At 43.2% G+C, this 12,064-nt stretch overlaps 1 protein-coding gene across 1 annotated transcript; it reads right to left on the bottom strand.

The window, feature by feature from the left end:
• Positions 1-58: 58 nt before the first annotated feature.
• fbxo32 (F-box protein 32) lies at positions 59-8,003 on the bottom strand. Its single transcript, XM_061236810.1, has 9 exons — positions 7,746-8,003; positions 6,746-6,858; positions 6,566-6,615; positions 6,380-6,472; positions 4,022-4,115; positions 2,969-3,153; positions 2,243-2,425; positions 1,798-1,941; positions 59-1,417 (listed from the first exon to the last, which is right to left on the bottom strand). The coding sequence occupies exons 1-9, from the start codon at positions 7,856-7,858 to the stop codon at positions 1,328-1,330; spliced, it is 1,065 nt and encodes a 354-aa protein (XP_061092794.1). The 5' UTR covers positions 7,859-8,003; the 3' UTR covers positions 59-1,327.
• Positions 8,004-12,064: the final 4,061 nt, after the last annotated feature.

Raw genomic sequence — 12,064 nt, 5'->3', positions numbered from 1 at the left:
ATGCGTCCATGACAACGGCTGAGTGTAGAAGTTGATCATAGAAATTACAATGCAGGAATATGATTGGTTGTTTATTCATACAATGAAACACAATGCCTTAGTATGGCACCTTATTTACATGTATATGGTGCAACAAAGTTTTGGTGCATACTTCATGGTTGAGATAACATCGACTGAATCGAAAGACCCAGTTGAGAGCATCCCTCTTATGACTGATCTATTAGTCAGAAAACAATGTGAATATGGTACTACATAATTATAAGGCAACAAAAAACCTCATATTTTGGAAATACATTTTTGCTTCATGCACGTGCCAGTAGCAAACAGGTTTATAACATTCTGCCAAACTGAGAAATGATTACTGAACACTGACCATTTCCCAAAACTGTAATACTGTAACCCAAAACATGTTTCAGACTAACAAATGGTCTGTAGAATGAATGCATAATGCTTACATATGTTTATAATCACCATTTTTGAAGGCAGATTACATAATGCTTTGGTAAGGCTTTTGATTATAGTAAAATCAAATATTACATTGCACCTTTCAGAAAACAAAAACACAACACATTTACACAATAACCTTTGGAAAAAATAAAACCTTATCAAATGTATAAAAGTGAAAAATATAAATGCACTTTAAAAAAGTATCGTATGATACCAGCCATTCTGGTGACATATACAGTACCGAATCCATCATTTTTCATATCATGCGTGCTCAATGTCTTAATAGTTCAGAGAATGGTCTTCTCTTCCCAGGTCAAAGCTAGAAGACATTCATGTAGTCAGAGGGCATTCTAAAAATTATTCAAAATCAGCTCCGAGATCCCACAAACCTAATTGCAATCTTAACTTACAAAACCATGCAAAGTTCATATCACTTCCAGTTCTACCTTCAAAATGTATAAATTCATGCTACCTTCTGTTTTTTCAATTTTCATTCAACTTAAGAAAACTCAGAAAAACAAAACATTTTAAGTACTTTTAACAGGGTTGTCAAACGTATAAGATCACACAGTAACTGCACACTGGTAAATCCAATACCAATTTTCATTGCGGCTGTTTTGTTTTTTTAATGGCTTTGACTACAAGGTTCTTGAAAGAATGCCCAAATGTCTCCAGTTTTGATACCCATAATCAATCAAACAATATACTTTGACCATCTGCATTACATTCATTTTCTTTCAAGCCAAAAAAGCCCCAGATCCTTAACTCCCTTGTGAAATTTACACATGGTTCAGTCCCCCCCCACCCCCAACCCATCTCAAGACATCCAGGAATCCATTGCACTATGAACACTATGTACAAGGCAGTGCCTGAGGACCTATCAGTACTTGAAGAGGTTGATGAAGCCCTGAGGAGACACCGGGATACAGCAACTCTCTGCATTGTTGGCTGTGCAAGGGTGGTTTGTGTCCTGCAAAAGTAAACAAAACAAAAAATGATCAGTCTTAAAGTTGTACTGGAGTGATATATTGGGTCATTTCAATATGAACTCGCACTTAATTCCATAAACTTAGCCCAAGCTAAACAAGCTCAATGAAGAGTCCAAATTGCCTTGGCTTACTACGCTATCAGTGGACTTTCCTTCACCCTGGGCAGCTTTTCATGGCGATAAGTTAAGTACGCTGAAATGAGCAGCTCTGCATTCCACTATCTTTGAGGATCCTGATCTGATGATGCCGTGATCAGTGAAGCGGAGTTCAGCTCTTTCGCTCCGGCGGCCAGAATTACAGAACCGAGGGGAGGGTGGGCAGTTCCCCTGGGTCAGCTGACAGAATGAGTGACAGCACTCACCTTCCAGAAGAGGATGTGGCAGTGAGTGCAGAACTGCAGTGTGTCGCTGTACTGCTCCTTGCGGGGGTAACAGCGGCACAGCTTGAAATACATCCGCTTCCACTCCAGGTGGCCCTTGTCTGATATTATCAGACGCTTTCGGATCTGCAGGTGGAAAATGCATATGCGATTGTATTACCGAAGATTAATTAGAAGCGCCGTTGGTTTTTTAAGGCGCTACTTCCTTAAATGTGCGATAGAGACAGCAGAAAGAAGAACAACCATGGCTATAATTTGATTACCCATCAAGCGGTCTGGCATTTATCGAATTACAAGCAGTGTGTAGAGGAGTATGTTTGTGTGCATGCTGTGTGTGTGTGTGTGTGTGAAAGTGAGAGTGTGTGAGTGTGTGTGTGTGTGTGTGTGTGTGTGTGTGTGTGAAAGTGTGTGTGTGGCAGGCCTCTACCTGTCTCTCAGTAAAGTGATACTGGCACAGTCTCTTCCACAGCAGGCGGTCCTCCGTGAGGGCATTGAGGTCAGGACACACCTGACCCAGACAGACCAGGTCGCGCCCGTCCGACAGCTTCTGCATAATGTTCAGCTGCAGGCATGCAGGCAGGTCAGTTAGTGTCATCCCCTTGCTGGTGGGCTGTGGACACAAGCAAACATACCCGTTAGTCTATGTAACTAATGGACAGAGGAGACCAGACCTGCTTAAATATGACCTCAGGCTATAGACGTCAGCTACCGTGACCCCTGCTGCAAAACTTCTGTACCTCCGTGTCAAATAAACAACCTTGTCACGGCCGTTACCCTCTGTGACATCCCACCAATCATCTGGCCCTCACTACCCATATGACCCCCCCCCCCCCCCTTCACTCCCAGTTTCACTGGTCTCCCCACCCAACTCATTACCCAAAGCAACAGTTGATTAGACTAAGCAGAGGACAATCCTCCCCTGGAGCAATGCAGGGTTAAGGGCTTTGCTCAAGGGCCCAACAGCTGTACAGATCTTATGGTGGCTACACCGAGGCTTGTACCACCAACCTTCCGGGTCCTGGTCAAGCACCTTAGCCACTAGGCTACAGGCATCCAGGATGCCTCCACCCCAACCCAACCCAACTCCCTGCACCAAACAACCCCTCCTTCTCCACGCCATTGCTCCCTATGGGCGCTCCTCCTCCACACCCACCCTGTTGATTTGGATGTTGTCCAGCTGCTGCTGCCACAGCAGGATGCTCTCCATGCGGTATACCCACAGGTTGATGTTGCCCACCAGCACGGACTTGCCCATGTCCTGCACCAGGCTGCAGAGGGACACGTAGAGCGTCTGCAGGAGCTCCTTAATGGGCCGCACGTTCTGCTGGTTCTCCAGCACTGCAGGCGGAAAGACATGTCAGTCAGCCCGCGCCGATGGCAGAACCGCCTAAATCGCCAATCACGTCCATTTTTCCCCTTCCTTTGCACTGTTGCCTTTTCCATTCATGTTGAAAATTAGGACAATCGAAATAGATCAATAACATAAAGGAAAAATTCTAACCAGATATATAAATGCATGATATACTGAGAAACTTCAGCAAAGTTCTCTTGGAAAGTGCTAGAAATATTCAATTGTGGCATAGTGCAAAATGTAGATGGCAAATATTTGTTTAAAGAAGGAATGTACTCTTCAGAGATCTACTTGTAGGCCTTAAAATTCCCTCCCCAAACAACCTGGCTGTTTGTATATCTGATGGAACATTTGGTTTACACTTGCACCGTTTTCTCTGAAATGTCGTTCTTTCCACTAGGACCGAATAAAAAATTATTTTGTGGTCAGGCACGATTAGGTATTTGCTTGTCATTTTGATTGGTTGAAAAGGTATAAGGTATATGGCATTCTTGGGTTTTTACGATAGCGCCATATATCACTCCTGAGACTGAAAGGGTTAACTTGACTCACTTTTTTTCCAAGACAACCTGCACATTAGGGTTAGTACCCAGATCTTAAGCCAGACTCTGTAAACCAAGTGCCCAGGCCATATGTGGAAACCTTAGGGCAGGGATCATCAATTCTTGGCCTTTGAATCCAAATCCAGCCCTGGTTTTCTTGGTTTTCTCCTGGGTAAGCAGTGTTACTGATTGACTCCCAGGTAAAAGGAGGGTGGAAAACCAGCAGTTCTTAGCTCTTGAGGACCTTGAGCTGTTGATCTCTGCCTTAAGGTCTGGAGCCAAATAGATTCACCTCCCGGCACCTCTGACTCACCTTTCTGCACTACTTTTTCCAGAATGTTCATGTAGTTCTTCTGTGCCACTCCACTCAGCGATGGCAGTTGGGATTTGGCGATCAGCTCCAGCAGCTAGAGAACACATAAATATTGGGCTGTCAGACTTCCAACTTCCCTCCCCCCAACCATTTCTTCTGTCTTGTTATGCTGGCTTCCAGTCTGGAGCGTTACACTGTTATTCTTTCTTGCTCGCTCTCTCTCTCTCTGGTTGTTTTTGAAAGAAATGCTTGCAGAAAATAAATATCAGCGTCTGGTTTGGTTCAGAATGAGACATCTCTTTTTTCCAAGACTGTCCTCCCCTTTCTCAGAAAACAGACTTCTGAGGCTCAGCCAAGACAGTGACACACACTGTGTACATACAGAGCCATCAGACAACATCTGCGTCAGCACCCAGTCTCCACTTGAATTTCACTATTTTTGAGTAGCAATCTTATTTAACCCTGATGGCATCTGTATTTCATATGTTTTTCAGACTACCAGCACTGAATTGGTCTGCCACAATATAGAACATTCTTCATAGAACGTGGTTAACATCTTGCAGGTGGAAACCATATACATGTGGATTTGACAAGCATACGTGGTAATATTTCATTATCATACAGAAAAATATAGCACTGTATATTATGTTGTTCAAATGTATTGTGAAACACTTTATACGGATAAAAGACCATTGTGCTGAAGCAGCTGTTATTCAGCCCATTCAGACACAACATCATAACACACACAAGATACCGCATGTACAGGGCTCCAGGAAAAAACCTGCCGTGAGGGCATCTCCCATTTCAGAAAAATGGCGCCCCCTCGAGACAGGTGTCAGTTTGTGTGTGCTTATTCACCCTGAGCCAGAGCCAGAGCCAGGCCAGAACAGGCCCTGGAGGTGACTGTGTGTTTTTTGAGATAAGACCAGCAAGTCTGGCATGTGACTGCCAATCCACCCCCCCCCCCCCCCCTCCCCCTCCACCCAGCCAGCTGACATCATGGAGAAACACCGCCTGCGCTAGACTGCCGTTCAACCCCCCGGCCCGGAGCATGTGACCAATGTCAGCACCCCTGCGTAACAGCCTCTTTAGCCCCGCCCCCGCTCCCACAAGCCTAGAGTCAAGTGCTTCTCTCTCTATTTATCTCTGCGTGGAGCGGCCCAGGACAGAGCGTCTCTGCCTTCAGCCTCCACTAAGTGACACAGCCCCGACTTGGCTGCCTCCCCACACTTTTCCACTGCTGCAGTGTTCCACTGTTCTGCCTGTGCCGGGCTCATTATCTTTATGGGGCCGTCTAATGTCACAGGGATAAAAAACGTCTGAACATCCCGGCATTTCGACGGGTTGTTTTTCGTCCTCGTTAAAATCCGATCTGCATACCCGAGAGCACAAGGCGAAACCCCTCCAAAGGCATTAGAGCACGTAGGTAAATATCGGGGGGGTTCACAATCGGGACAAAAAGATTGGCCAATAAACCTGTCACTCTCCAGAACTTTCCAACCCAGTGTCAAGCTGAGCGTCCCTCAGCAAAGTGAGAGGTCAACGCAAAAACTACCTTTGTGAGGTAATTGTGCGGGTGTGCGTGCATGTGTAAGTTCATTGAGGAAGGCAGTGCGGATGATGTTTTGCCAAGTGTGAAAAACGTTTAACTCCAGCCCACGTCTCCAGAAATAAAGCAATGAGGATGATAATGGTGCTGACGATGATGAGGATCATGTGTTTGGAAAGACCATTCCTCATGAGAGGACGGAGGAGCGGTGAGTCACATGACCAAAATCTGTGGTCTCTCCTCCTGGCCTCAGGACACTGCCTGACAACAAACCCCCCTTCCCCCAAACCTCCCATCCAATCCAATGCCAACCTCTTATTTATCTGGCCTCAGCTGCAATTACCTTTCCAAATGCCATATGTGCTTTTACATCAACCCCGCTCATGTGATCGCAGTACGATCTTCTACAGTATAATCCAGCACTTTCGACACCTCTGCCAGCATGCTGTTACCTCGACTGCTGCCGTCTGTCGGTTAATGCACCGAAGACGGAGTTAGCGTTTTTTAATTCCGAGCGTCAGTGCAAGCTCAAAGGGTCAGAAATGCTGAGCCGTGCCGTACGCATACCGACAGAAGCAGCAGCACGACACCACTATCTCTGCGCCTGTGAATAATGTGGCAGAAGAAACACCTCCTAAAGCGTCTCTTGTCTGGACCAAGGTGATAAGACTCAAGTCAGAAGCCCCCAGTACACTCCTGGCAGCTGCCATTTAACTCTTTGCTGCCATCGCAGCTTTTTTTTGCCGATATGTTTACGTTTTTCATTGCTTGAGAAATTTTGCTTGCGATGCTGCGGGGTGTCGACTCACCCTCACAACGTAATTGAATCGTCTGGAGTCCATGATGGCACTGGAGAAGTCCAGCCTGTTAAAGGCCTCCCCCAGCGTACTATATCCATGCCGCTGTGTGGAAGAGCGCAGAATTAAAGATACAAAAAACTTGGACACAGTGTGTAGTTTCGTCAACACAATGAGAACTACAGATGGAGACATTACCTCTTTGGTGCTTGCTTTGTGCACATATATCCATTTGTCTTTATGGAAGTCTGCATAGAAAGAGAATTGGAATCAGTTTGAATAATTTCCAGACTTATTCACAACATAGTTATATATTTTTAGTTATATATGATAATATTAGTTAACTATTATACCCCCACTCCAAGGGTTAATACGTACAAGGAATCTTTGTGTTGTAGTTTAGAAGGTCCTTCTTGCGCTTCTTTGCAGCCATGTCATAACTCATGGCAAGCAACAGGTTTTCTTTGTAGAACTCCTCATCTTTGCAGTAGCTGTGGAAAACCATTTCTTTGCATTAGCCTTTCTATTTGAGTGAGTGAGCATAAGTTTAGTTCTGTATGTTTAAAGCAGTACAGGCATTACAATTTGAAACTTCTTATCATAATGACTTAGATAAGAAGATTAATTAATGTAAGCCTTTGATTAATTAATTATTTCCCATGTTATTCTTTGTCACGCAGGTCAGGCATTGGAAAATGTTAAAATGCTTCCTTAACATGGACTTGTATCAGACACTTGCATAAGGAGTTGTTTCCAAACACTTCAGTGTAGCTACAGGGAAACAGTCCCCAACAAGTTTATTACGCAATAGCCTAAAGCTAGAGGATAGGAAGACCGCTACCCCCTCCCACACGCACCTCTAATCTCCATAGTATTCACTTTTTTGGATACATCTGTTCTGAAAGCTATTCAGTGCCCAACAGATGTGTATTAATCCTATCAGTCTTTTTGTTATTTATAGCAAGATGGTTGACAGCAAGAGAAACACTGCTTAAGCCACACAATAGCGCTGTTATTTACTGCCGTATTGTAACTTGACACTCAACTAACAAGTTCGCATATGACTGTTCCCCATCACCCTGTTTATTGACCTTGGTGATAAAAACTCGAATATCTCTCAAATCCAGAGTTGACGAGACGGATGGAGAAGTTTAAAGATGACATTTGGACTTACAGTAGACATACACGTAGTGTAAATATAGTATAAATATTTGGCTTACAAAACTTAGCTGGATCCTGGAAAACATCTCATAAGAATACAGCTAGCAAACTACGTAGGAAGATTAACAGGATCGGTCCGTTTATGTTGCTAATATGATTATAGCTGGAACGAATGGGCAAAAGGCCACTGTATCTGACTTCAAAAATGTCTACTAACCTCTTCGACTCAGTGGCATTGTTATTTTTATCGTCTGAAAATCTTTTCCAGCCTTCCTCTGTTTTTACCCAGCTCTGCCCAGGCGATCTCCAGTCTTGTCCAAGAAATGGCATTTTCGAAAATATGTCCTGAACAAAACAGTAAAATTGCTAATAATTAAAAATGAAAAATGTTTGCACTGAGTGCTACTAATAAAATAATTTTTGCTGTCTTTTCCTGGTCTACGTTTGATGACTTCTCCAGTGTGTTCTGCGCGCATCAGTTCTTATATCCGCGAGTGAAGTTACCGGAAATGTTTACACACCCGCCCCTTTTGGAAACCGTCCTACAACACGTGGCTTTGTTTATCATCTTGCCCTGCGTTGCAAAACCTAGCAGGTAACGTTATCCGCCTATAGGGTTAGGAAAGTGGTCACCTGCCTTTTAACGTTAAGTGTGATAGACGTAATTTTCATATGAGTTCATATAAAAATAGCATTTTAAAGCCACGACCATTAAAAAAACGTGAAATATGGAGAAACAAATCGCTTTTTTCTAGTTCTCTGTTCTGAAGTTCTCAGAATTCCTCCCCTGCACTCTGTCCAAGAAGTTAAAAATAAAGTCTTGGCACTTTCTCGGGATTTTGCTGAAGGGCAAGATAGTATTACAATGCTCCAATGTTTTGTTACAAAAAACAGTTTTGGGGGTTATATTTCCCACACATAGCACTTCCGTAAAGTGGGATTAAAATTATGTATTAATTATATATAACATTTATTAATTCCTTTTGTCATAAATGTTCTATTTGTTATTGTAAACAGATACTGATGGTCAAAGGGCATTTATAGATACCAGATATTACACTTCTTTGATATTACACTGTTAGATGATCTATTACTTGATCAGCTTCCAATGATGTCTTGCTTCTTCAGTTGAGGAAGGAGGAAGGGAAAACAGGGTAGAGTACATACTTATTTTTACATTCTGTATTTCCTCTTCTTTGCCGTTTTCCTCCTCAAGCCTTCAGAGTTTGCGCTGTTTAAAGATAATGGTCTTGACAATGGTGTGTGATCACTCACTCTGAGATACACTTGAGTGGGTTAAAACAAAAATGCTGGAAGTGCAATTTTAAGGGCTGCTGTTTTCAGGAAATGGCTCCTTGTTTGGAACTTAACTATACCCTGCTGTGAAATCCAGCTATGCTATTCTAGCTGGATATGAGCTGGTCAACCAGCATGGCCAAGCTGGTCATAAAGCTGGTTTAGCTGGGTAAGAGTGAACTAGCTTGTGCTGGTAGCTTGTCTGAGCTGGGAGATGGTCTGAACTGGTCAACCAGCTAACAGCTGTTTCAAAACCTAGCTTCAGCTCTTTATTCAGCAGGGTAATGTCGGCTACTGGGCAGAGTAAGAGATTACAAAACCAAATGCATCTTATGAAATAAAAACACCCACAGGTACCTGCTGTATTTTGACTGTGCACACCCTTTTAATCTCCTAGCATAGCTGAGAATGAACACAGACGGTTTGATTAGGAGAAGAGCTGTGGACTGTAGGCAGGGTACAGCTAGCCTGCACTGTGGGGCCTGCACTGTTGGGCCTCCACTGTGGTGCCACCTCAAGACTGGTCTCGACCACTCTTAACTGTATTTCCACTATGATTCTACTGTGAAAATAGTTCTACTATTTTTTACAATTTGAATTTCCTCCCCTGTTAAGCCAGACTGCTGTCAGGACAAATTTGACTGTTTCTGATTCCCCCTGGATGGGTAAGTTTAATGGGAGTGGGTTGGCTACTTTTGAACACAGGCCTAGCTGGCCACGTGACACAATATTATATGTGATTAATTTTGTTTAGCTAAAGACCTAGCTCTCCAATGAAAGGGGGCTAAACACATTTGTATTTCTTACCCGGGGGAATATAACATTCTGTTCTATGTGCTATGTATCTAAGCACCTGCCGCAACCTTAGTTGACTGATAGGCACCATTCATATTGTCCAAAACACTGAACCCTGTTGTGACTTTTGAACTGTGGCCCTTGTTTATACAACAAAAGGTACATTTAGTCCACTGATGGTTTATTGTTTCTGCACAGGTGATGTCACATCCACTTGTGAATATTCATATAAATCACAACTCTGAACTCCACTACATAAGCAAACTATTGACCAAATGTTCTGCTCAGTGTCTGAACACTGTCAGCTGAAGCCACATTGAATACAGTATGTTTAGATTCAATGAGATTAATTCAGTGTATTTACACGAGTGCTTTCAGAAAACTATGGGGAAGAGGCTGAGAAAGAAAGTAGTGGGGCACGGTGTTTAGAGCCACACAGGCAATACTGTCTGCAGACTATCCATTTCTCCTTTACAAACCATGCTCTACTGCAGCTTTGGTAATGACTATACTGAGGCTTTAGCACCTGAGTTAGAGAACTTATGAAAACCATAGAAAATGATAGAAAATGAAAAGAATGAATACATTCATTCATTCATTATCCTAACCCGCTTATCCTGAACAGGGTCGCAGGGGGCTGGAGCCTATCCCAGCATACATTGGGCGAAAGGCAGGAATACACCCTGGACAGGTCGCCAGTCCATCGCAGGGCAAAGAATGAATATGTAAACAAAATTAATGAGTGAAGTATTTAATGTGTCAGCGTTGGCTGGGCAGGGTGCAGTTAGAGGGTATTTGTGCAGTTATTCTGTCTTCCTCCTCATTCCTCCATTGGGCCCCAAAGGGCTGAAAAGCCTTTGGGATGACTGGGAAAGAGCTGGCTGGCATACCATGCCTTCACCACCATTCCCACCGCAGATGCAACAGGGTAACCAGAGCTGTGCAGCAGGTGCCTCTCCCCTGCTGCCATGTCCAATAGACCATCCTCTGTGGAAAAAAAGGTCAAAGGTCACACTCACACTGGGCACAGTTGAGGAAGAAATTAAAAACAAGGCAAGATGAAGGTGGGGGGGAGAGGTGACTGCATTCTAAGAAAGTAGGAGATGAAGTAAAACTATTCATTTCCAAGGGCAGGTGCAGTCTTGCTGTCCTTGATGTTATGACTGTGCCTAACGCACAGAAGGAGCAATGTGCTGGAGCATGGCCCTCACAGGCTTGGCTCTGGAAGCCTATGATTTGTGTCAGGTTGGAGCCTGAATTGTTTACAGGAAAGTCATACACTGCCAACCGGACAGGCTTCATCTTCAAGCTTCATCTTCTCTCCAATAAATTTCAGTTGAATTAATGAAAATACATTCCAGGGTTGTCTTTTGAAAAATATTGCCATGAGTTTTCCAGAATTGTTTTTTTTTACCACCTTTCTGACTTGAGGCTTTTGATGATTAATTACAAATTCCTACTGCATATTTTAGAGCTTCATCTGAAAGTCTGATAGAAAAGTTTGTTTGGTGATACTGTAACTTTAAATATGATGGACTGACCTGCTGACAACATGCCATTATTTATTTTTCCTTTTGCTCGTATGGAATTCTAACAGGCTCGCAATTCTCTAAATACTGCAAAGTGTCTAGCTCTAGACAAACACCTAAATGCCTTTTTCTTTTTCTTTTTTCTCAAGTGGACACTAAAAATGTCCTATGAGCTGTAGGTGGGTGCGTGGGAAATTGAGGAAGTAATGACCTTTGTCTGGGGACCTTATGAGGAACAGCAAATTCAGGGCTTGGGCATAATTCCAAAGGAAATGATGTCACATTTGCCATATTTAGCCTCAGTGAAATTGAAAATACTGGTAAATAGCCAAAGTGGATGATAATAGGTATTTATTGCTTTTTGTTTTGTTCCTTACAGTGAATATATTGTGACTGCATCCCAGAAGCAACCGCAACATTTCCTACATTCATTAGAATAGCATGTGACTTTTGTTCAGCTGCTCCCAAAATATCTTTTCCCAAACTATGCTGGGTCTTTGGCACAAGTACAGCACTGAATCCCTACTATCTGGGGGTTTCCTAGACATGAACACAACGGCAATCTGACCTAATAGTGAAAAAAAGGGAAAAGATGGCTGAATTGTGGGAAAGGAACAATGCCAAAATCAAGCATAACTTTAAATATCTTTTAATATCTTTAAAAATAACTTTTAATGTTCTGCCACATTAGACTTGGGTATGACTGACAGGTTTCTATTTGGTGTTTTTGTTGTTTCAATGGTCACAGACAACAGCTGACAAAATACATCTCTGTCAGGTCCACCTGCTGCTGTACGTCTGTTTAGTTTCATCATCTTCTCCTTCTGCCTCGAGATGGTTCAGTTCACGCCTTTCGCTACCACATCTGTGAGGCTGTGCAGCTACCCACGAGGACACAGCCACATGATTCCCGTGG

Source organism: Conger conger, chromosome 1 (assembly GCF_963514075.1).
Source record: "Conger conger chromosome 1, fConCon1.1, whole genome shotgun sequence".
In the NCBI taxonomy this organism is placed as follows: Eukaryota; Metazoa; Chordata; class Actinopteri; order Anguilliformes; family Congridae; genus Conger; species Conger conger.
This window is presented reverse-complemented; position numbering and strand designations above follow the sequence as displayed.